This window comes from Python bivittatus, unplaced genomic scaffold (assembly GCF_059951505.1).
Source record: "Python bivittatus isolate LINGU-HERP-01145 unplaced genomic scaffold, Pbiv_v1 ctg000070_np1212, whole genome shotgun sequence".
NCBI lineage: Eukaryota > Metazoa > Chordata > Lepidosauria > Squamata > Pythonidae > Python > Python bivittatus.
Window position 1 is genome coordinate 18,968,581 of NW_028277034.1, and position 26,847 is coordinate 18,995,427.

Sequence of the window (26,847 nt, forward strand, 5' to 3'; positions counted from 1 at the left end):
GGCTGTTTATGATGCATTCTAGTAAATGCAAGCAATCCAATCTCCTGATTCAATTCATTTCGGCCAGGGAACTAAATCAGTGCTACACCAAAGCTTATATTGGTCCTAATAGCTCAACATTATCTAAAGTAGAGGTGAGCCATATGCTACCTGGTTAATTCTTCTCCTCCTTCTCCTTCTTCTCTTCTTCTTCTCCTTCTCCTTCTTCCTCTCCTCCTCCTCCTTTCTTTATTTTCCAAACTGTTGATCTTGAAGGTGAGTTTCCTTATCTAATACAGTGCTGCAAACAGAAATAATACCTCAAAACATACCCTCATGGTTTGGAAAATCTTGGAATTTTCTAACAGTAAGAGCTGTTTGATAAGGGAACAGTCTACCTGGGGAAATTCTTCTTTGCTGGAGGTGTTTGACAGAGGCTGGGATGCTGTAGTAGTGGCTTCCTGAACCAGGCAGAAGTTGGATGATGATCTCCAAGGTCTGTCAACTCTTACCTTCTGTGATTCTTTAGATCAAAATGTGTTCAACTAAAAACTTGAGTTAACTGATTCATATCAATAAAAGAACCACCCGGCTTGAAAGTTCTGGTAAGTAACATGGTATATGTATTATTTCATTTTACAGAGCAAATACCTTTTGGCATGGTGCAGTTCAATGTTTTGCTACAGGTTTCAGCCAACATGGATTTCCATCATCATCATCATCATCATCATCATCATCATCATCATCTGGATTAAAGTGGGCTATTTTAATCCTTTGGCCAGGGTTATTACAAATAAAAATTATTTCTTAATTCTATCAAGATATCTGGTGAAACTTGCCAAGGTTGCCCATTAACTCCTTTTTTATTCAGTTTGCTATTGGAATCCTTGGTGTGTCTTATTAGGCAACTGAAGTGCACAAAAGCAGTTGAAGAAAATATAAATTGTTATGATCTGATGAATATGTATAAAATTTAATGTATTAAAATCTATTGATATAGTACAGCAGTTTGTAAATTAATCAGATTACTTAATTAGTTATTATTGTTGTATTATTGTTGTATTTTTTATCCCACCTTTTTAATTTATAACTTCAGGCAGTGAAGATACATAATATTCCTGCCTCCTATTTTCCCCACAACAATCCTGTGAGGTAGGGCTGAGAGTGACTGATCCAAAGTCACCCACCCAGCTTTCCTGATTGTTTTAATATACAGTATCTAGGCACATCTGTTAAAATTGGGGGGTTTTCCCATCTTGGTGTGTGTGTGTCTGTGTGTCTGTGTGTGTGTCTGTGTCTGTCTGTCTGTCTGTCTGTCTGTCTGTCTGTCTGTCTGTCTGTCTATCTATCTATCTATCTAGGAATAATTATCCCAAGATAAGTTATTTGTGGATGTAAATATTTCAAGATCTTAAATATTGATATAAGTAAATAGTTAAGAATCCCAACAAAATTATAGGAAATGACAAATGTTGTAAAACTGTTACCATAAGATTAATGTATTCTAATGGATTCCCATGCTAATACCTTTATGCCATTTAAACTATATTAGTGAATTATTAAGAACATAATAATGGAGTTCTTCTTGGTAAGAACAACCACATAGATTATATAAATTATGCTTACATCATGGTGATGGTATCTTAACTTTTATTACTGGGATTACATTTTGCCTTGTATTTCTGTATGGAATCTAAGAGATCATGTTAAAAACCCATTATGGCCACAGTTATAGTAGGTTTGTTTTTAACCTGTTTACAAAATTCCTCCAATATCATGGCTGAAGCTTGGTTTCTCTTTTAGTCACAATTCTATAGTACTTCTAGCATTACATACGTATTTGGAAAAGTAAGGATGACAGTACAATTTTCATCATTCACTTAATAAACCTACATTTTGAGATAATTTCAGTTTCAAAATAGGTAGATCTTTAATAAGGATATTAGTACTTTATATCTTCTAATTGCCAATCAAGTTTTAAAACTATTTAAATTATTGCACGAAGAAACTGGATTGTTTAAAACTGCAGAAATGCAATATAACCCATTAAATATTTTTAATGTCATACTTTGTTCCAGATGTATTAACAGTATCTAAAACTCTTGAATTACAATCAATGCCAAAATGTGTTTTGGATTATTCTAATCTACAGTTTTTCATAGACAGTTAAAGACCACTGTTAATGGGCATCACTTATTTGCAAGTGCTTTGGAATAAAGAATGATAAAAAAAATCTGAAAAAAAAATATCGTCTTAGGGTGAGACTAATTCAAGATTTATTTTCATACTTACAGTATTAGACACCACAGCGACTGTTTAAAAAAAGTTTGGTGTCAACTTCAGCATGCTGGAAGTGTAAAATGCAAAAGATGCTACATACATATGAGATTGCCCCATTGGGTTTAATATCCTTGGGTTTAGTATGGCTTTGGAAAGAGTAATATGTATATATGATTTAGAATTATGTATAAAATGTTGGATTTTATTATGGATGTAGCTAAACATGGGGCCTAGCTTTTTTTTTTTTACAATGAAAAAATAGTGTCACACTGGATTTAGTCTTGACAAGTTAATATGTATTTGCTTTCTGCTTATGAATTGACTCTTTCTGTACAATTGAAAAAATATATCAATATTATTCTATGTGGTCAATGTAGTGCTTTCTTTAAAATATGACAATGCAAACACAAAACACACACACTTGGGACTTTTTCTTGTTGTTTTCCTTTTCCTGTATACTAAACTAAAAAAGAATTAAAACATTCAAATGTACTGGATGACACCATTACAGCATTAGTAATATACTCATCCTCATTTGGAAATGAAGATCGGGGGGAGGGGGTTGGTTTTGTTTTTTGGGGTTTTTTTTGCTGTGCCAGTTGAAATTTTAATTGTTCTATATCTGCCTGATCTCTTCACAACATCTACTGTTGAAAGTAAAACTGAATGTGGTTTTCTATAGAACTTCTTAAAAGCAGAGAGGAAATCACTTTTTAAAAATAGAGGCAGATGAGGAAGTGATATTTGCCATTTTAACGTCAGGTGTCCTTTCTAAATTTAACCTTTATAACTTTTATACCAAGGACCTAATGACATCAGGAGACCTGTCTGTCCTCCAAGTAAATTATTGATTGATTTATATTTATAAATAGTGCTGTAGATTAGAATAATCCAAAACACATTTCAGTTTTTATTCAAATCAAATATCTTTATTACAGTTTTTGACCAGCCTTTGTAAAAATAAACAACACAAAATGTGTTATCAGGGGAGGAGGAAAACAATAAAACAGTAAAGCAACATAACTAATTAAAAGTTTTGCACAATTGTATAACATAATAAAGATATTTGGCCACCTGGTATGTGAGTGTCGATTCAGCATCCCTTAAAGTAATAAACATAAAATTTATCAGTACAGCCCTCAAGTTTAGAAATGAATGGAGAGATTAGGGCACGTCTTGGGGCATCAGAAAAAGGACACCATAAAAGGACATGAGCAAGAGTTTCTACCTCCCTGGATCCACAAAGGCAAAGTCCTGTAAATAAGAAGTCCCATGAAATCTTCCCTCCAGCAGTGCTAAAGGGAGGACATTAAAGCGGGCTCTGGAAAAAGTCCATCTATATTTGCTTAGGGTTAGATTGTATAGATACCCCGCAATACAGGGCTTGCAGCTATATAACAATTGGGGGTAGAATTCAGGAGCACTGGTGATATCATTTTGGTGATAAATGTCCTTAATTCTTTCTTTTGCTATTGATTTAGCTTTTCCAGAGTTAATTGGCCTAAATATTCTGGAGAGAGGCCAAGGCTGCAAAGTTCTTCTGTACAGGTATGGGTGCTATCTGACAACAGCAGAGGCATCAGGCCAGGAGGGTCAAACATGATTCTGAGACCTGAGATTAGAATCCTGGTCCAGGCCTGGGCCTTAATGCTTGGCACATTAGCTTCAAGCCTCAAGACTGCATTAGGGGTGCATTTTGGGGTACCGAACAGAGTCCTAAGAAAATTAGATTGAATTGTTTCATAAGCCCTTAAGTTTGTATATGGTCCAAGTTGTATCCCATATAATAGTTGGACAACCATAAACAGTTTAATTGCTGCTGGGATGTAATTTGTGCCCTGTTGCCTATAAAATTTGGTTATTGCTTGTGTGCTCTTTTGGGCTGTGGAAGTGTCATAATTTACCTGGGCTGGTAATTTTTTCAGTTTTTATTGTAATTCAGGAGCAGTGTTATAGATTTTAGCTTGTGATACATCACCCCTTCAATTTTCTCTACTGATAGTATTTTTTTCTACATGTATCCAGGTTGGAAGAAATTGTTTGGAAAAGCAAATAAATGGAGTCAGGATCAGTAGAGTTCCCAACTGATGAGCTATAGAAGACTTCATAATTGATTGTATTTTATTGTTTTATTGTCTCAGTAAGATTTAATGACATACGCTGTTTTTTATTCAATTGTTTTTCTTCATTTTGGATGCCATCCAGTGTCACATGGTCTGAGTTGGGTGACCATATAAATTCTTAAATAAACAAATACTTATAAAACACAGTAAATGTGGACCAATATTCATGAATCATTTGAACTGGAAGTTGTGTTCATTCTTCAATATTTTCCATATCCTTTATTCATCCTGCCTACTCTTTTTCCTGTTTCCACCCACATCTCTACCATTTAATAGCTTTATTTTTAATGCTAGCTCATTCTAAGTTGAATATTTTTCAATCCTATTGGCATAAAAATGGGAAATAGGCTGTAAAGACAATATTGCAATATATTTATTATTAACGGTAACAATATACCTATTTCATCAGAACATAGTACAATATACTGAACTAAGACAACTTTTATAAAAGCCAATCTTATAGCATTTTTTCTCAAATGTGGTAGATTTTATGATTAAATTATATAATTATTTGCTTTGGAAAGCAAAGCTTATCCAATATATTATACTAAATATAGCATGTATACACTTGTCATTAACTGCCCTCTCAAAGACAAGTTACATTGATACTTTATAGATTTTCAAATCTTGCTATTGACTTGGAGTTTGAGTCAAATCAAGAATTCTCTAATTAGGTCTGAATCAAAACTATGTGTTATCTACTGCATCGCTTTTTCAGAAGATACACAAACCTAGGTTATACATGCTTCCTTCATTAACTTAATATCAAAATGGAACCTAAATGAAATGGGATAAGATATTGCCCACATAATTCATGTGCATGATCCTTGATTTCAGTTATTTGGGAAATGTCTGCTAAATTATCAGGTCTACCATTAGAAATAGTGCATATTCTGCAGAAATATTGACTTCAATTTTTTAAAAAAATCAAATAAAGCAGGCTGTATATATAATATTAAGAATAAAGTGTATTTATTACATCTTTTCAGAAAATTAACATATAATTTTTCACTGACACAAAGGGGAAAAAAATACCTTGCAAAAATCTATGGGGAAAACCCATACTTTAAAAACCTTCCTTGGACACATTAACATAACACATTTATACATCTATTCTGTATATGTGCACACAATCTTTGTATGTGTGTATGTATATCTGCACACACACACCTAAAAAGTAACAAATTTTATTATATATATATATACACACACACACACACACACATATATATATATATATTCAATTTATAGACTGCTAACTGAAATGACTCAAGGCAGTGTACAATGGATTAAAAGCATTATTAAACAAAACAATATAAGATCAAATACAACAATAACAGTACATTGGAGAATATACAAATATTTAAATAGCAGCCATTCAAGCAGTTCACCAATTGCCATGATCCAGGGCCTGCTGGAAAAGCCAGGTTTTTGATGTTTTCCTGAAAGTCAACAGGGTCGGGGCTAAGTGGACCTCAGGAGGAATGCTATTCCAGAGAGCAGGAGTAGTGACCAATAAGGTCCCTAAAACAGAAAGCTCAAAAAATGTTCTGACCACAAAAGCCAGCTCCAGTATGTGACCATCAGTACATATTGGCTCCTTGATGACATAGGCCAGGCTCATGGTAGTCATGGTGGCCATGAACTTTTGAGTTGCTTTTTAGCCATTTCAGATTCCACACGGAGCAAATGCAGATGGAAGTTTCCCAGTACATGAGTCTGGGAAACTGCACTGCAAATCCTGCCATGGGAAGCTGTCACACAGCTCAGGCAGGGGGGCTAGTACAGTAATAACAATCCCAACTGATCCCTAGAACCCAGCTTCATAAACAGAGTCTCACATCCAAAACATCTGGAAACCATCAGTCTCCTGCATGACAGAGCTACTCCACTCTACCGCATCCTCTGGCCTTGCCATCATGATTTATTTATTTATATCTATTACAGATTTAAATAACAAATTAATTTAAAGTGAGATTCCTACAATATAGCTAAACTAAATTCATTAGTTCTGACACATTTGGAATATGGATAAATAATCAGAACTTCATAGAAATACAAGTGCTGTTTACATAATCATTAGGTTTGCACAGGAATATATATGAACACACTGATGAATCTGATTCACCCATATATAAAGATAAAATATTTTTTGTTATTTTTCAAGCAATAAAATGAAGGTAATTTAAAGGTTTTGTTTGATGACTACTGACATGTGAAATGTTTTAGTTACGGAGAAACAGTAGAAAAGATATTGTTTTGCAGAACTGCACCATCATTAATTTGGGGATTCCACCCAGATGCAATCTTAAACAGAATTATACACCAGGTTTTTCTTGTTCTTGCCACTATAAGCTTGGAAGGAGAATATATGAAATGCTCCCAAGTTTAGAAACCTGTACCATGGCAACGTGATCACTTTCAGTGCTCTGTCACAAGTGATGTTATCCAAAAGGGCAGGACTTCTGGAAAGGCTACATAATAAAGGACCAGATTTTTAAAAATCCTAATGTGTTTTGAAAGTTATCAATGTTTACAGATCAAAGTGTGCTGGCAATTATACAATTTACTTCAACATCTATCTACTTTAATTTTCCTTGGATACCTGTTTTCAAAGGAATGAGATCCCCTTGCTGCTTTTTAATTTGTACAATGGCCCCTTTCCATATATACTGGACAGATATGAATATTGATAGAACTGTGCTTCCTAAATAAATCAGATCAGGGACAAAAAATTTGCCATAATTCTGGCACTTAAAATAGGGCATCTAAATTTTTCTATGAAACTCCATCCATCCCTAACTTAAAACATATGCAGTATTTAAACCAATAATATACATAAAAGGTGTGACAACATATTATGCATAATATGATCAGCTTTAGAGTAGAAATTGGAATATATTTCCATAAACCTAACATTAAACAACCTAGATTTCTTCCATGTAGAAAATGCATATGCTGCATCAGATGACAGCAAATGTATAGTAAAAGGCTAACTAACAGTGCAGTGAAGCTGTCTACTAGAATAACTGCAATATATCACAATAGCAGATTGGACAGAAAACGGATTAGTATACTGCAAATTGTCAAATAAAATTTGTAAGTTCTCTGGGTTTATGATTCTTGCTATCAATTAGAATTTATTTTCTTGCAGAAACAGTTTTGAGTATGCAACCATAAAGATCATGGTGATTAGTCACTAAAGATGGAGATGAAAAGCACATCTGTGAAATATTAGTTATTTTATGATTAGCAAGCATTCACGTGGATTATTTATGTGCATAACTATGAAAGGAAGACAAAAGATCTTGAAGTACACATACCCACAGCAGAAATACTATATCAAAAGCAAATTAAACAAAAAGCAGCAAAAGCAGGAAGGCTTGATGAAAGTATTACTGGTCATGACAGGAACTGGAGACAGAATTGTAGCAATAGTAGTCATATCTAATCACTACCAGACTAGATAAATGGCAGGACAGGGTTCCCCTCTGTTCTTCTCTTGCGTTTCACCTGGCTCAGTTAGCATCATGTGTTATTTCCTTGAAGGCATGCAAGAAAAGTTTGAAAAGTAAGGTGCTGCAGTCTAATAACATCTGGCAACTCAGAAACATACTTTCATTGGTGAACTCCAGAAATCAAAATGAATTTGATAGTCTGAAACATTTTCTTCTTCCTCATAAGCCACTAGAATCACTTCTGTTTTGCTGCAACCTACTGTGATAGGAATCTGCGTGAGGTCTCAAAGGATGGAGTAATACTTGAGCTGATTCTTTCTCATAAATAATACATCAAAGCATTAGATTCTATTTATTTTAATGACGCCTTGGCTAATCTTATTTACTTACCTTTCAATTGGATATTTATTATTTACTGCTTCCAAGAATGATGCTATTTTGCAGCTATTATATATTATAATACTTTAATAGTATACTGTGGCCATGAAAATAGATTTACCAGCCTATGTACTCTTGGTGTTTCCCAAAAACAATAAGCTTCCATTTGAAAAAGGACATCCTTGTTTTTATTTCCAACATTCAGAGTATTAAAAAAAAAAAATCCCACTTCAAAATTGCCATTTCAATTAGTCTAAATGTTTGGACTGTCTGATACATCATGACTGTCTTTAAGAAAAAGAAATCCCCCTAGCCATGGAAACTTGAAGTACATCAGCAATTAAAATTGAATAATTTTAATTTAAAGCAATTAAAATAGGCACAGAATCCATCCCTTCTGCCATTGGTTGCAGAAGCAGTAGAAAGAGTGAGGTAAAAAATAGTTCAGAGTCTGAGGCCCTGTTTGGATTATTGTTTCATGTGAAAGAAACAAATTAACAGTTGTCCGCTTGGTAGTAAAGATCTAATGCTGCCTATGCATACTTTTTAGCTATCAGAATGGGACACACAGTCCACCTATCCTTAAGCTCTCAGACAGGCACACAAGAAGTTTATATCATAACACCATGTATGAGGTTTTATGATTTCCATCCACGCTACAAGAGAAGAGTGTATAGAAAATATATTCTACATATTGTATTAGAGAGAATCCAACATAGAATCTACGGTATATGCCATTCTTATAGGTTCTACATATCCCTTCCTGAAACACCACTGAATCTAAAGCTAATGCACTGTATATTGTCATCCACTGTGCAAGGCTCTGTGAGTTTACTTCCTGCTTGAGGGTTTGAACCCCACAGCATAATATCAGGCTATGTACATCAGATGATTCCTAATAAGGATGAAAGTGGTCATGTAGTGCCTCCTGGGGGTCAATGTATGGACACTTTTGAGTACTGTCTTATGTGTACTGTTTCACATAAGTTACCTGCAAAAATACATTTAGGCTGTTTGATGACAACTGCTTTCTAGTTGATAAATGCAAAAAGGGTGCATAAGAACGATCTGTATAAACTTTTGTTTGTGGGTAGCTTACAAAATGCAAAAAGCAAACCTAGATTATTTGTTCAGAGCTGCATGCTCTGAAGGATGTTAACAAATGCAAAAAAATGTGCACTGAGTATGCATTAAAAAGAAGCCTTAAAGCAACAGTCAGTGAAATATTGTTTTGTTGAAATGCTAGGCTCAATACTTTGGCTGATTTTGCAGGGCAAGGAGCAAAACACATGCTTAACAGTTGCATCTACTCTTAGCTAAGAGTTTAAGCCATTTTTGTTCAGTTTGGTTGTTTTGATGTCCTATGTGAAAAATTAGTGAGGAAGAGGCTTCTTTTGAGTTCATATTGTTTTCTACAGTAGAGCATTCTACAGTTTCAGATTTTGATCCATCAGAACATAGAACTCTTCAAATTTTCCAACCAAAAAATCCAGCAGTAGTTGTTTTATATGAGCTGTGCATTTAAGTGAATTTGCTATATCCTTAATATAATTAGCTAAACGCATATTAAGATAACTACTGTTTCTATTGGCATAACATTAAATGCTCGTAATAGAAAAATCCAGACAAGCAAAAATTTTAGACTATATATAAATTCTGTAAGAACCTTATTTCATACATACTTTACTCTGAAAAATAATTTAAATGTTTTCTGCATTGTGGCTGTGCCAAATATTGGGCCTCAGTCTATGTGTAAATGTATCTTGGTAAAATCTTCCTAAGTGAAAGCAGTATATAAAGAGCTTTTGACTGTAAAGTGCAAAACTGTAAGTTGTCTGATATTGTTAGGAACAGCCATTATATAAATATCAATTCTAGTACAGGAGGGAAGGGAAAAGATTAAAATTAATGTTTAATCAGTTGGCATTCTCTCAAAGATTTTCTGAAATACAAATGCATAAAGTCTGGTGACCTATAATAGACAGTAATTGGCTGTCAAGACAGCAAATATATTAAGGCAACAATATTTTTTAAATGGTTCATTTCTTCAAGAGGACATTCAGTTTCGCAACAAGAAGTCCTGATTTAGACATTGTATATAGTCCTTGCATTACTTTTTGTTTTGCTTTGTTTTGTCTTTGTTTTGTTAAACGTGGTTTGATTAGTCATACCTCTGTCTCTGTGCCCTTTCTTGACAAAAACCAAACTTGCATTGGCTCCTTTTTACCCTTCATGGAAACTGGACCTCTGTGTTCTAGATGGAACTGTGGATCTGAATTCTCTGGAGTCATTAGGCATCTGAAATTATACATATATAATTAAGTAGGAGCATGCATGAAATATAAAATGTAAAACATTGAATTCCAGAAGATCTGTTGACACAGTTCAGGCTGGCCGTGATTCAACAGAAACAAACCTGGAACAGTGTTGGATGTTTCATCCATGTGAAACAGTGAATTGGTCTCTTGGGCTGCAAAAATCTGGATGACCACCAGAAGGCAGCAGAAAGATGCAGAAAACTTTTACTATTGGTTGTCATCTGGATTTTTACAGCCTGGATCTGGTAGCTTCAGCCATAGCCTTCCTTAGAGCAACTATTTGTCCAGGGCCTATAGGACTTCTGATTGAAAAGAATAGGAGGGCAGATAGGGTTGGCTCTGTTTCTGATCTCCCAAGACACAACGTTTTCAATCAATTATCTCCTCCAGGTCATGAGGACTCCTGTCAGAAAATATTAAATTACATTTACATCCTCGGAAGCACAAACAACAAAAGCGTTATTATACACACAACCTTGCTTGGCAGTACAGTTGCTTTTACAATAACTGTATCAAACAGGGTAAATCGACAAGTTCAAATCATTTTGCAGCAAGATATACTATGGACTGAATCATAGGTGCGTAAGAGCATGATCAGAGTGTACACATACACCTAAAGAGAGCAGGCCAACTAACACAGTGTCTTTTTGCATTTTTAAACACATTTTCTAAAAGCAAAAAGGCAAAACAGAATGCCTAGAGTGCAGCGATGAATGAATGACATCCAAGTCAAAAGTTTCCAAAAAGCCAATAAACTCAAAGCAAGCTATCAGCAAAGAGATTTTGAGGAAAATGATAACCACCAATAAGGTTGATGATGGCTTGCGAGTTTAAATGTGCAAGTGTACTTTGCTCTTTCTTCTGTTGATTGTGGAGCATTCAAAGGCCCTTCAAAGATAACACACATATTGCAATAGGCATTCTGAATCTCAACATCACCAGAAACCAAGAGCATACACAGAGTACACACTCATCATACCTTGAAGGGTCCTTAAACAGAAAGGTCCAAGAAAATACAATGTCAAAAATGAATTAATGACAATATTAAAGTAAAAACAAAACAGGGAGATCACCACTCACTTTCCTATGGTGGTGTCTGAGAGTAGTGACAGGGAAACAGATGGAAGAGACTCTAGAATCCAGCATCCTCCACTATGCTGAATGCCTGGTCATCTAAAGCCATCATCTGCATAATAGTATATGTGATAGCTGGTCCATGCACAGAACATTTTGCACATCCCTAGTTAAGCTACTGACAATTTAGTATCCTGGCTTTCATTTAAATATTAAATTTATTTGTCAAAAATTATATTGAATAGACCAACCAGACTATTTGAAAATGATTTTATTGTTCCTCTGTGCAACACTAAGTTTTTAATCTAAATCTTTTACATAAGAAATTGTGTATAAGTTAAAGCAAAGGAAATTCCAGGGTTGTAACCACTTCCATACTGCTATGAAGAAAACACGGGTGAATCCATATTTCACCAGGAATTTAGGTCAACTTAAAAATAAACTTTACTTAGTGTAAATTGAAAGAAAACATCCGAAGAGTAAATTGCATAAAAGCACCCTAAGAACAATTACTTAAAATTTGTGGTTTGGATACGATGGCATTAGTAAACTTAATTTCTCACCTATAAGTATATTCAGAGACATTGATCTTTCCTTTTTCCCCTGTTGTTTCTGTTCTGCTTGTGAGATTCACAGTATTCCCAAAAAGACAATAACGGGGCATCCTTTGGCCAATGACACCTGTGACTACTTCTCCAGTGTGAATGCCTATTGTTATCTTTTATAAAAAATTAATAATAGAAAAGAAAATGATATCAAGTTGGTTTAACTACAGTGTATACAGCACTGCAGATTACATATTAGACTACTATAGATTAATAGTATCATTAGTCAACAGTGGAAAAACACTATAAATATAAAATTCAATATTAACCTTATGTTTAATTTTAACTGAATTTATATTTCAAAGCATGTAACACAACACTACAAATCTAGAACAACTGTAGCATACCTAGGTTTGCTATTTAAAGTTTTCAGTTATATGACTGAACTAGAAAATCATTCCTACTGTAATTCCTAAAACATTTACACTTTCTCTAAAGATGGCAAAAAAGTTATGTATTTAAAATGTAGACAATTTCCTGGTAAAGCACTGCAAAGAAACATTAGTCTATTGGTGCATCTATTTCCAGATAAATTAAAATACTATATTATAGAGGCATGTAAACATGCATAAGATTTCTTCTCCCTCTCCATAATTTTATACTTATGAACCCTCAATTTTAGGAACTGTTTTATCCATATAGTCACAAGAAATCAGTAAGTAAATAAATAACCAGATAGACTCATGCTTTTTTTTTTTTTTTGAGTTTACAAACCTGAACGTTGATCCTATATTAAGTCAGAGCTGAATTTGCACCACAATAATAATAATTAAAAAAAACTATGATCCAATAATATGTTGCCAATCACTGACCTGAACAGATTCTCCATCAACTTGAACTTGTCCAGCTATTTCCATCATATCCAATGCTAAGTGACAGATAGAACGTGCGTGATGAATGCATGGCTCTGGCAAGCCACTTACTGTCATATATTTGTCTCCAACTGTCTCAACCTAGCAAAATGTAAATCTGGCAGTTACGATATATTTCCTTTTTTTGCTTGTCTCAGTAAAATAGTATCCTTTGATCAGAAAAAAATCTGGCATTAAAGCAGTATCATTTCATTAGAAAGATTATTATTACAGTTATCAAATATGGAACATGTTTACTCAACCTTCCCCATTGTCGACAAATCCTGAGATGCTAAAATCCTCAGAACATACACTTATAGCACTAATTATGGGAGATGTATTCTCAACACATATGAAGGTGATCAGGTTTTCGAAGACTGTATTAAATCCCCATCCCAACCTAGCACTTTTTTCCCTCAAAGTAATTTCCCTTCCACCTTAGTGTTGGTTTCAGATCTGTTGGCTTTCAGTTGCCAGAATTCCTCCCAATATGATCAATACAAGAAATGTTATTTAAAAATAAGCTTGGGATTAGAAAGCACATCAAAAAGTACCACTACCAATAAGCCACAAAAAGAAAAAGAATGCAAGACCACAGACCACAACAACCTTCTTCTGGGGGAATAAAGCTGTCATCTATTCTATTTTGACAGTAGTACTGAAACACTTCCTGAATGATATTCAACCCACGATTGCATACAATAATATTCAAAATTATCACTCCTCTAATGATTAAAAATAGAAGAAAACAAAACGTATTCCGTGTACCTGTATGTATCTGTATACAAAGCTCTAGCAATCTGTTGACCAAAGCTGATCTTCCATTCTGTTTCATGATAAACCAACTTGGAATTCAAATTCAGACTGTAAACACTGTGCATAGCACCAGACTGTAAAAGCCCATACTAGGAAAGTTGCCAGAGAGGGTTTGAGACTTCAGTAAAATGTTTTGGAAGCTGTCATCTACTTCTCTAGCGTCTGCTGTTTGTAATACGTAAAGATACGTGCTCAGCCCTGTATATCTTACACTACTTGTCATAAGCTAGCCGTTACACAGCGTTACCCTCCCCACAGAACAGAAATGAGATATGATACTTACCTTATAAACAAATGGGTTTCTTCGTGAATCCGTCAAAATATCAAATCTTGTGTAAAGATCATTTAAAAGATTGACAATTTTCATGGCTCCTTCCCCAGAGGCATGTTTACTGCAGAAGGCGTTGAAACCCACAATGCCGCTAAACAATATGGTCACGTTATCATAACGTTTTGCTGGCACGGGACGCTTGTGTCTCAGCTCATTGGCCACAGATGGAGGAAGCACAGAATACAATAACCTACATAAGATTGTGTAGCAGGAACAAGGGGAAAAATTGAAGAGGAGAAATACATTTTTATTCCATTAAATTTCTCATATTAAAATTCTCAAATATTCACCGATTTAAAAATTTAGTATGTTCTGCAGCAGACATTAATTTGCATCAGAAACATTCCTTCTGACACAAGTGACACAATAAATACATAAATTTATTTTAGATATATAGAGATATATAGATACACACACACACACTATTTAAACACAATGTAGGCAAATTATATTATATTCTGCTGAATAAATATATGGTTAAATTGCTATTATGCTTGTATTACCAACAGCTAACAATTTTTTGCAGAACTTCACTTGGATTTGTTGTTACATGTTGCTGATTTTTCTTTATTTGAATTTAATGCATAATGATTTTTGCTACAGAAAATACTTTAAAGGCAAAAATTGCATGACAAAGTCAGTATTAGCCATGATGCACCCTAGGCTTTCAAAAACAGATATCCTTGAGATACATTAGACTTAAACTCCCATAATTAGAAATCAGTCTGGCAATGCTGACTGCAAATTATGGGGACTGAATTTCAACTCATTTGGAGAGCATTTAGTTTGTGAAGGCTGATGTATGTATTTATTACAGAGCTTCAGAACCACATCTTTTTAAAAAAAAATTAATGCACATCAAAAATATTTAGTAATTGTTATGATTCCATGCAGAAAGTTCAAATGTTGCTGATTGCATAGATCAGTGGCACAACATTAAACTACCTTTAGTGTATTCAAGCATTTATATCTTCCTGAATCTTACCCACTCAGACTAATTGGATTAATGGTGACCTAAATATATAGGTCACATGTGTGCAAGAACTGTAAATGACTAACTATTCTCAGGCTTCAGCAAAACATATTTTTTATCTAGAGTACTTTCATTGACTTTAGCTAGATAATTAGGAATCAGAGCTGTTTATGAACCTTCAAACAGAGGACAGCAGAGTGATAAAAATCAACCATTTATACCATTTCATATTTAAAGTAGTAGATTAAATCTTACGTATCTGTCTTTTTCTTTTCATCTTCCAAAGCTCTTAAAGTGTGTTGGAGCCTATCCGTTAATATTTCCAGTTCTTGGGTCAGTTTGTATTCCTCTCGGAATTGCTCTCCCAAAAGAACCAAATCACGGGTAGCATCATGCAACGGAATGTCACTTAGGTACAGCCCTCTTCTAGTTAAGTCATCCAAATTCATCACACTAACGCAATTAAAAATGAGATGAGAAAATGATGGGACAAGATTCCTCCGGCACTTAATGTAAAAAATACGGATTTATCTGTTTTGCAAGCATATTTAAATTGCCAAAAAGTAACAGTACATCTCTATTTCATCATTTCAAACTCTATTAATATTGTACTTTTCTTTCCTTCTAAGACAATACGACTGGTACATTTCTATAAACAGAGAAAAGGCAGTTCAGGGTATTTAAAAACATCAACTCACATCATTAGCCTATTCTGCTGCAATAAGTGATCCTTTGACAACATTGTTTAAAATCAAAGTCAAAGCAAGAGCAATTAGAACAGTTGTGGACCTTCAATAATTACCTCCCATACTTCTATTGCCTATTTTTTTCCCCCTCAATGTTATTATACCTTTGATCCTTTCCCTAGCAGTGATACTATCAGCAGCTTGGGGAGTGGACCTTAAACAGGGTTGCAGGGCAAGCAGGAAATGGTTAATCACCTCCTCACCAAATATCCTCCATTCGAAAAGGAAGCTTCTAATGTGGCAATTTAAAATAAAGCAAACACAGAACCTTTTGTATCACAGCTGTTTGGTCTCAAAGGCTGTAATTCTAGTTGTAACAATACAAGTGCACTATACACACAATCTTATCTGCTTACCTTGGAGAACAAAGAAAGAGAATACTATCCGCTTCAGGTAAGTAGATCATTTGACCTTTCAGGCGTAAACAACTAATTTCTGTACCAGTTAATTCATCTTCACATTCCAATTTTTCCACATCCAAGAGTCCTTCCTTTTAAAGAACAAAAAGAAACTTCTGTGAAAAGTGCCATTGTTATGAGCCTGTGACTTCATGTGTACCCACATGAAGAGTACTTTAACGCTTTCATTTCTGTTTTTCCTACCTTTACCTAAACAAATATGATAAAGGGGTTATTGTTGTTGTTCAGTCTGACTTCCAACAACTCTGGGTGTCTGACAACAATCAAAAGAAATCAATTACAATAAAACATTAAAAGGAAGAAAAAACAATTTTAAAAAAAGATGGCAGGAATAACAAATTGGATGGAAACAAAGCAAGGGTCACTGTCTTCTGAAAATCAGCACAGTAGGGCCATCTGGATCTCAGGGGGAACCTCATTCCACAGGGCAAGTGCTGCTGCAGAGAAGGCACACTTCCAAGGTCCCAATAGATGACATAGTTTAAACAAAGGGACCCAGAATGTGCCAAACCTGCATGATAGAATCATCTGGTAAGATACTATGAGTGACAGGCATAACCAGGCCCCATGCCACGTAGGGCTTTACAAGCAATGACCAACACTTTGAATTGCATTCAGAAGCAAACTGGCAATGAGTGCAGCTTGCGAAGCAGAGGTGTTACATGTGCATACCAAGGCATTCCCATCACTGCTTGTACTGCTGTGTTGTGGACCAGTTGGAGCTTCCAGTTGGTCTTCAAGAGCAGCCCCATATAGAGTGCATACTAGTAATCAAGCTGCAAGGTGACCAGGGCACCAGTGACTATCTGAAGGGCCCCCTGAAAGGGCACAACAAGTCATGCAAAGGCCTTCTTGGCCACAGTTGCCAGTTGCTCTTTAGGCAGTAACTTTGAGTCCACGAAGACTCCCAGATTGCATACCCCTCTTGAAGAGGGAAATGCAGCCCTATCCAAGATCGAATATCCTCAGATCTGGGCAGTCCAAACATCCCTAGCCATTCAGTCTTTGTAGAACTGAAAGAGTTTTTACCCTTTCAAAATAATAGGACTTTTTAAGAGTCTTTTCTTCTTCCAAGTTCAACAGATACCTATTGAAAAATTGCAAATAAATGGGTTTTAGATTACCTTACTCCTTAACACAAAGACTGTGTTGATATGAGAAAGGATTCCATGGAAACTAATATCAATATGAGGCCGAACCAATGAAAATACAGATAATAGATTACAATACCCTGGCTGGAGCTGAAATACAAGTAAAGAGAAATTTTATTTTAAAACTTTGAAGGAATTCTGGTTAGTGATTGCAATCTGTTTCCCTATGTTCTATCTGTACTTACTACAATAATAGGTAGTGAATTAGTACTCACATTGCATTGAATTTTTAACAATTAACAATTAATATAACTCAAATATGCAATTACATATGGACATTTTTGCATAAGAATATTTCCTTTAAATTGGATAAGAGTTGTTCACACTGTCCAAAGTTCTGGAATGAATGCTATCTTCAATGATATTGAGCAAGGAACTATTCTAAAGCAGTGTTTCTCAACCTTGCATGCTAGCTGGGGAATTCTGGGGAGTTGAAGTCCATGCATCTTAAAGTTGCTGAGGTTGAGAAACACTGTTCTAAAGCATCCCTATATCTAACACAATGTCCTATAATCTACAGCAATAATTCAAGCTTCTTCACTTCTAGAAAGTGATGGCCACTTCTAGTCTGACAGTGGCCCTATTCCCAAAGTTCATATTTACACTGATTCAGGATGCACAGATTATAATACATTCAAATGTACTTTTTATGATGAAGAGTTTAATGATTAAAAAAATCTGTTTTTCATCAAGGGAAATGAGCAAGTTGCACTGTCCTATTTTATGAAAAGCAACCTGAAAAGGGAGGGGGAGAAAAAAGGAAGAGGCAGGAAATAATAAGAACCTTTTGAAATGCTGGTTTACTGAATATTTGTTATTAAAAAAGAAAAAAAAAACTTTTCCACAAGGTAACATAGGTATAGCTAACCATGCAATGAAAACTGTTTAAACCATGTGAGTGCTGCCTTACACCAAACAAGGCTTATGCTTGTTTTTCAGCATTAACATTTTTTAAAAAAAGAAGTGTTTAAAAGGGAGATTACTTTATGTATGCAGAGTCAGATATAATGATAAAAAGGGAGAAATGTGAAATATATTTCATAGTCCAAGTAGTGCATACAAATTATCGAATAATAGAACGTGTATAAACAAGTGAATAGTAGCACTTGAGTAGGATGGTGGAAAGGCTTTGCAGGAGAAACAAGAATCCTTACCTGGGGAAGGACTCTATATATTGCATTTCCACACTGAGTGACAACGAGGTCTCTATCAAATATAATGTGGAAAGGAAAAGCCTTGCAAAATGTGTATGGACTGATGCGAGACTCTTGAGTACCATTCTCTTCAAATCTGTCAAGGTCTTCATAAAAATCTTCTTCTTTAGATTCTTTTTCTTCAATTAAAAATTGAATATGGTCACACTCTTCATTTCTTTGTTGAATCACCTGAACATAATAAAGAAAATGTGGATAATACAATACCAGCCTATTTTTATTCTTCAGCAACAAGTGTGGCTCTTCACTTTCATACTAAGTTCCAATCCAGACACCTGAAGTGCATGAGTAATAAAAAACAGACTTAAATTAGAATTCCAGCTATCCAAACAATGAAGTAATGACATAAATGCCAGGCATGATGGCTTAAAAACTAGAAAGCCTACTTCTGAAGCTCTATTTACTCTTCAGATCAAGTGATTTGCCAAAGGAAGAGGGTCACTGGGAAGATTCAGTTTATAGCATAGAAAATGATAGGTTCCATAAAGTCCCTTGCAAATTATTAAGAAAAACCTGACAACTGGAGTCTCTGGTGTCTAGAATACTTCGGTCTGTTTGCAATAATTTGAATGCATCCAGAACGTCTTTGGTATATGAAACCAAGGAAGGAAGAGTAGTACCAGTGAAGAGGATGTGCTTTTGCTCTGAAATATACTGATTTTAAGTTATTGGCATTCCACTGAATCTAAATGGGGCATTTTCACAATATGGTTATGTGAAGCAGATGTTCAGTCATAATGTAATTCCCTTGTCATGCATTGTTTTTTTCACATGCTCATATTCGTAAGGAATCTTTGTCTAGACTTATATACAGAGTCCAATAACCCTGAACTAAAGGTTTAAGAAGAATAGCAATTTTTAATTTGTATTCTGATTTCTCTTCAGATTGTATAAATCTTTTGCCTGAGCAGGAAGAAACTATCCCCTGCATATCAAGAGATGTACTCTGACACATGCAAAACAGGTCTCTGGATGGAAGCCAGATTTGCTTCTATCATTTAAGGTATCTGCAGTGTGGCTTTGAGAGAAGACAAGATGATGAAACTCTTAGACATTAAGAAACAAGGGCTGCTCCAAAATTAAAAGAACTAGTTCTACCTGAGGCTTGCTGTTATTTAAACTGATGATCCAAATAACACAAGTTCAGGGCCTTCCACTGAATTTACATAAGCTGCATTGCAGAAAATAAAGTACTTGGCATGAAACTATTCATTTAATAGCACTGACAAACTATCAAACAATAATGTAAAACAGCCTGAGGATACTGTATATATCTGGAAAAAATCCTATTAAATTCAACATACCTTACTTCTGAGTAGGCATGGATTGTACTCTAACTTAAATTTTTAAATGCCCCTTTTCAGCTATATAATACACTATTAAAATTAGAACTGTATCTAATTAACAAAATCTTCATTCGTTTTTATTGGTTCAAATATTAATACAACATTGTGACTGGAGAAATAAGCCTTAATATCTTAGTTTTGGGTAGTCATGCACATGTCACAGCAGACACTGTTTTAGAAAAGGCTAAGAGGGTGCTGCTGTTGCTAAAGTAGTGTTCACCAGCCAAATGCTTGATATTTAAAATGTGAATTTAACTGCTTTTTAATATTTTTTAAAAATATTCTGACTTACTGGATCCACCTTTTTAAAGACATACATTAAGTGGTGCAGACCGATTAAAATCAGAATTTTTGTCAAAAACAGTATAACTGAAGTATTCAAAACACTAGTAAATAAATTAGTCATCTTCTGTCCAAAGCCCTGTCTCTCTAACCACAAGACTAAAAGGTTGAATATCATTTAGAAAACAGCAACATCCTTCTGCCACTTAATTAGGTAGTTTCAAAAGCTGACACTAATACACTCTGTAATAGCCTGTAAACGTTCATAATTTGATAAAAACCATCTTCTAGTGTTCTGCTAGTCTCCTGTGTCAATAACAGCAATGTTACAATGCAATTTATAGCAATTGGTTTAGAACAGAAAGTAATGTACGACAACTTTAAGAAGGATATGTGTATTAAACTAGGAGAAGAAAGGTCACGAATAAAGCAGAAAAATGAGTCATTAAAGTCATTAAAAGTCATTAAAGCACAGCTGAAATTAACAGAAATGTTTGTATTATATTCAGACTACTGTATCACAATAGGAAGGATGGAACATTGAACTAAGCATTTGATAGGATTAAAAGAATACATATTACATAAGTTTGGGTAAAATTCCTCGAAGCGATCCTTTATACCAGTAATACATATTCTACTGGTATAAACGATCACTTTGAGGAATTTTATCCCAACTTACATAATAGCCCTTAAAAAGTACCTTAGAATTAGATATAATAATCCCTTTCACTACAAACTCTAAAATATTAAGTATTGCAAAAAGTTGTATTTTCTATTTCTAACAAATCTGATAACATTCCAATTTTCAATGTATCAAAATCATACTGAAGAACCAGTTCCATGCCTCGTTTTGCTTTCACAGGACTAAGAATTGCTGTCTTCTCTTCAGTATTAGATTGTGAGATTTTTTTTAAAGCAAACAAACAGCTGAGCCTAATAAGTGGCCGTGAGCTGGAAAATAAAGCTAAATTAACTCCCTTTCTATGAACTCTCTACATTTCATAAGCTTTCAAACAGTTTTAGAGATGTGCTAAAGAAGAAGCTATACAAGATCACCACCAACACCAGTGACACAACTTGGAATAAAGTTTAATTCATCTCCCCACCTGAGCTAGCTAGCAAATGAGAGCAACCAGCACATCTACAAAGTCATTCACCATGGCAACAGCAGTAAAAATGAAGACAAATCACCCATCAGGTTTCAAAGAGGCAGCAGACTCTCCTCTCTTGATCTGTGGCAAAATGGATCTTCTGCAAAATAGAAGTTTGCGCTCAGCTAATGAAAGAGAGGAAAGGAAAGGGCTCTGAAAATGCCTTTCTGCTGCTATATATGAGTTAAAACGTTCCTTTCGTGGGAAGATTTCTATATTATTTGAGCTGATTCCTGTTGCTTTTCCAGATTTCAACTATGTAGTAACCTGTACTGTTTGAGTAAATTAAATATGATTATTTACCACCAGAAGAGAAGAATATTTGCTGTTTCCACCATTATTCCACCATTATTATTAGGAATATTTTTCTAATACATCCATGAGTTATTGATGTAAGGAAAAAAGTTCATATACAAGGATGCAGGCCTAAGCAGGCACTTATTAATTGTAATATTGATTATATTATTAATATAATCATATGCTGGTGTTTTGAAGGGCCTTAAAGACTTGGCTCTTTGCCCAGGCCTTTGGATTGGGTGATGGATGTCCCTCCTTTCTTTCTGTTGCCTCCTGGGTTTATTTCTTTGCCATCGTTGTTCTTCTGTCTTGTGCTGCTTTTGTGTACGTATGTGTTCTCCTATTGTTCTTTGTTTTTAAATATTTTAACAATTGTAAGCTGGCCAGAATCATTAGCAGTTGAGCAGCATATAAATTTAATGAATGATTATTATTAAAATTGTATCACTCTTCTAGAAATAATATTTGGTAGCCAACACTATGCACAGTTTTATACCACCTGCTCTGGGAAGATGCATAGTCTGTGTTTAGTAAAGCTATGAATTTATCTATGATGGACTTTTCTTATCTAGAAAGGCCTCTCAGACTAAAACTAAACAATAGGTATCATCCTATCCCACTTCTAATTTCACCAATGCTTCTCCCAGCCCATATGTTTAGGCAAACCAATTAACCTGTAAGGATTGGGTGCTTTCTTTTAAAAAAAAAAAAGAATTCAATTGGATCAGTTATCTAATCAGTTATCCTCCACCCCATGTGCAATCCATCCTGTTCAGATGAAACAGCTGACATTTACACTTTAAAAGGTAAAACCTGAAGTAGGACAGTACAGTATGAATTACAGGTATCATCTAGCTATTCCTCAGTCTGTAAGTGGCCACCTTGATCTAACAGTGCCTAACTGGTCCTTGCCATTTATTCTTTTTCTGTCTGGTTTGAAGAGCAGCAATTGCTCTTAAATCATAATAGAAAATGCTTCACTGGTATCATCCCACAGCTGAACCATCACAGAACTAGTAGTGGTATCTCAGGTGGGAATACTGTTCTGCTGCCAGATTAGGTATGAGGCAGTTTGTGGAGCACCTAGCTAGCCATCTACCATCAATGGTGAGCAGCCCAGCACCAGTTTGTTCTGGTGGCAAAGCTCAAGACAAGTAACTTGGTGTAAGCTCATGGAAAATCTACCTCCATCTTGAGTGCATCAGAGAGGAACCTGGAATTTTTTATTTCCACATGCACAATATGCCTGAACAGAGAAACTATGATTAGATGTAACTATGGGTAAATGAAATAAATCATTCTGAAATCTTGTATTATATGGTTACCAATAAATCATGATTAAAATTAGCTGTGATTTATAGTATGGACATTTGCTAAACTAAACTAAAAAAAACCCAAAATTCCCCATCTCCTTCCAACAATAAATAAAGTAAACAAAATGTCAGATTATTACATAGAATTCTGTTCCTGGTATTGCTATTAGTAACCTGCTATAAATAAAACTGACTCTTGAAATTTGTGAACAGAATAACAAAGCAATGATGAGATATCCGTTGCAACAATAATTTTTTTGTCCCTAACAATGGGAAAACAGTATCTTGGAAATATGTTTAATTTTAAAAGAGAAAGAAGAAATTGCTATAAAGTAATTTAACATATCTGTGACATGTCAACCATGGGGAGACTTTATCTTGAAACTTACCTTCATATCTATTTCTGTGCCATGAATTTGTTGAGCAACTGTTTTGATGATTCCAATGACAATATCTTGGAGCCCTTCCCTCTCTGAATAGTAATGCAGAATGAGGCCCTTCCCCTTTTCTGCATCTGTGCATCTAAAGGAAGGAGCACGCATACCTGGGTATATTGTAGCAAGATGGTCATGTAGAGCATCAAGATTCTGGAGAAAAAGTTAATTATAAGAAAATGTTATAATCTAATTTTCTAGCATTCTCACTAAAGAAGCTATACTCAAGTTGAGATAAACATAGCTTCAAAAGTATACCTTTTATATATGAAACAAACCCCTAAGGGTGTTGGGAAGCACATATTGCAAGAAATGAAATCAAGAAAATATTACTTGGACTGGAAATCTATTACTTTGTAAGAATCCCTTACTTTCATTAAGATAGCATAAGGAAAACATCTACATGGTAACCATGTCAGGAACATTTCCATCAGTTCTAAATTACTGTATAATCAGTCTTTGCTACATTTATTCCCGCTCCTGAATTTTATGTTGCTATATTTTGTTATTGTTTGTTCTGATGTATATATAGTAAGGAATGAATATGTTTTTATATGTAACGTATCCAATCCTTATTTAATATCTGGAAATCTTCAAAACTTATCTCCTATGAGTTATGTAAAACCTCATCTTTTGGGATATCTCCAAAGGAAACAAGTATCTTGTGATTTAATTTCTTAGACACGACACAGCCAGAGTTTCCTCCTTCACATACTTGCTTGTTTTAAATTTATCCAGAAGAAGAAGAGATTCTTTTTTCCATGGAATTTTATTTTGTTTTGAATTAAAAAAACAGCAACAAAAGTAACATACACATTATAATACAATGAGATGTCTACAGGAACTCACCAATTCTAAATCTTACTATTTCAAGGATATGCTTGTGAGGTAAACAAAATAGAGCAGGCTAAGGAGAAGTTTACTCTCTAATGAAAAATTGGATATATTATTTAGTTTAGATTTGTGCATGTTGTACTTCATAATAAGCTTCATAGTCAACACGATTATACTGATAGAAAGTTTGCCAGAACTGGAACAAAAATTTAAAAGACTTCAGCTTTATGATTTCAAATTATCTCTCACATTTTCTCAAAGAGGAGAAATGCTTATAAAAACATGTAAAAATCATGGTGCCATAACCATTTATTTAAAATGTGAATTCCTTGCGAACATATAATTATTAACCTATTAAACCCATGTATATGCACCTATATGGGTTATTCTGATAAGGCAGGAAAACTGCATTATAATGAACCTTTTAAGCACTACGGTATTTCTTAGGGGCAAGTCGAGATGCCTGAATAAATCTCTTGATCATTCAGCAGAAAGCAAAACAACAAAAACTAAAAGGGACAGAGGAAGACTGGGAGTGAGAAAATGGTAGGAACCCAGTGCTCTAAGAATTCTGCTGAGGCCATTTTTCCACCAGAAGAATGAATAAGGAAAAATACCTGACTATTCCACCAGGCGTAGGCAGGCTGACATGGTTGGAGTCCCTCCTGCAGGGAGATTACTATTTATATTGATTCTTCTTTTGTTCCTTGGTGCAGATTGATGGGAGTAAGAGTTATTGTTATGTTGGTTCTGTTTATTTTTTAAATCTTTTTAATGTAAACTGGGAGCATAAGCCACCTAGAGCTGGTTATGATCAAAGCGTCTTATAAGCCTAAGGATAGAAACAAATGCTCCCATTTAAACAAACACCCCCTTCCTATGTTCTCATCTTTAAGAGCATGGGAGTTTCCAGGGAATGAGATAATGTTAACAGTTGCATTTGTTATGCCTTCCTATCTCTTCCATTATTTATACCAATTTTTGTTCCTCCAAAATAAAACTAACTCTTACCATGTTTTATATACCCATACCATAATAACAATCTCTTAGTATAATTTGCTGGTCCAGAATATTCTTCAGAAGAATCCTATGCACACTAAGAGGTAATGAGTAAGTAATGAGTAAGTAAGTAATGAGTAAGGTATTTCCAACCAATGAAACCACATTTTTAGATATTCAATGTTGCATATCCTTTTCATATTTTTCTTTTTTCTTTTTGCTTGCTTCATGGTTCCACTTAGCACAGCACAGTTGGGAAGACCTTTTCGCTATCAGTTTTCTGAATGTTAGTAGTCACGTTGCTACTTGCACTATCAACTGTATACTTAAATTGATTTTTAGCCATTGATCTATTTTCATGAACCACCTGACTAATGATGAGCTCCCTGAGAGGTGGGAGCTGAGGCAGTGAACAAACTTTGGCCAGCTGATTAGTGCTAAATGTGAGGATGCTACAGAGGAGCTCTGCAATCCCATGGACCATAATTTCAGGTTCACTGATCTAGAATCTTGTGGCCATGGCAGCTGGTGACATGGGCTAAGGAGGAAGAGAATGTCCCACGCTATTCTTACAGTTGCAGGATCAGGAAATGGCTGCAACGCTACCATTCATACATCTGGTTACTAATAGTCCTTCCAATTAGTTGCTAAATAACTTTTAGTAGTAACAGCCTCTGGCTTTTATACAATTCATCAAAGGAAGTGGGAAAGGATAGAGATTCCATTTGTTTCAACTATTAGTAAAAATATGGAAGTGTGACTATGTTTTTCTCATTAGGTATGTTCTTGTAAAGATAAAGGTTCTGAGTGTTTAATAGTTGTGCAGAACACTCAATTTAAGTAGATGGAAATATAAAAGTTTTGTTCATTTTTATATCTGGCCATCTTTAATAACAGTCTTTTTTAAGTTATGCATGTGATGTACCAAGCTTTCAGGCTCAAAGCTGCCTGATATGTTGACATGTTTTTGAATATTGTAACTTCAGAGAATGTATATTTGTGTTAGTAACAGAATATGAGTAGACCACGACACTGCTCCCTGAAGTATTTTTTATTAACCACCACTCTGTGTGTGATCGATTTTTCTTTTATGCTGCTAATATAAAAATACTCTTGGGATTCCTCAAATTGCACTTATTGACTAGCTGCTCTTCTTTCACATGCTGCGTTAGCATTGCTTTTAGCAATATTTTCACCTCACATTATATACAGCACATATTTTAAAAGTCATAATGTTAAATGATTGTATTTAACACAATGGTTGCATTTTTGAATGAAATGTTAATAAAAGCATGCACAGAATCACATTTTCTCAAGTTTTTGAGAAATGCTACTTGATGTATAAATCATCTTATCATTTATTGTCTACAAAGCTACACAAAAAGAAAATTTACATGATTAGAATACCAGTTTTAAATGTTCTAAAGTGTCATCAATAGGATTAAAACAATCCCACATGTCTCCATATGAATAAA

The 26,847-nt window shown here is 34.7% G+C and overlaps 1 protein-coding gene across 3 annotated transcripts in view; it reads right to left on the bottom strand.

Annotated features, from left to right (window-relative positions):
• Nucleotides 1-4,866: 4,866 nt before the first annotated feature.
• The window catches only part of GUCY1B1 (guanylate cyclase 1 soluble subunit beta 1), a 46,010-nt gene continuing 24,029 nt past the window's right edge, over nucleotides 4,867-26,847 (bottom strand). For all 3 annotated transcript variants that reach the window (XM_007432129.3, XM_025169138.2, XM_025169137.2), the window contains exons 5-14: nucleotides 23,495-23,692; nucleotides 18,657-18,887; nucleotides 17,476-17,592; nucleotides 16,289-16,422; nucleotides 15,442-15,639; nucleotides 14,166-14,403; nucleotides 13,028-13,168; nucleotides 12,174-12,328; nucleotides 10,390-10,516; nucleotides 4,867-7,924 (exon numbers count right to left, since the gene is read on the bottom strand). In XM_007432129.3, the coding sequence (XP_007432191.1) occupies nucleotides 7,901-7,924; nucleotides 10,390-10,516; nucleotides 12,174-12,328; nucleotides 13,028-13,168; nucleotides 14,166-14,403; nucleotides 15,442-15,639; nucleotides 16,289-16,422; nucleotides 17,476-17,592; nucleotides 18,657-18,887; nucleotides 23,495-23,692 (1,563 nt within the window). In that variant the 3' untranslated portion in view covers nucleotides 4,867-7,900. The remainder of the gene's footprint in view (nucleotides 7,925-10,389; nucleotides 10,517-12,173; nucleotides 12,329-13,027; nucleotides 13,169-14,165; nucleotides 14,404-15,441; nucleotides 15,640-16,288; nucleotides 16,423-17,475; nucleotides 17,593-18,656; nucleotides 18,888-23,494; nucleotides 23,693-26,847) is intronic.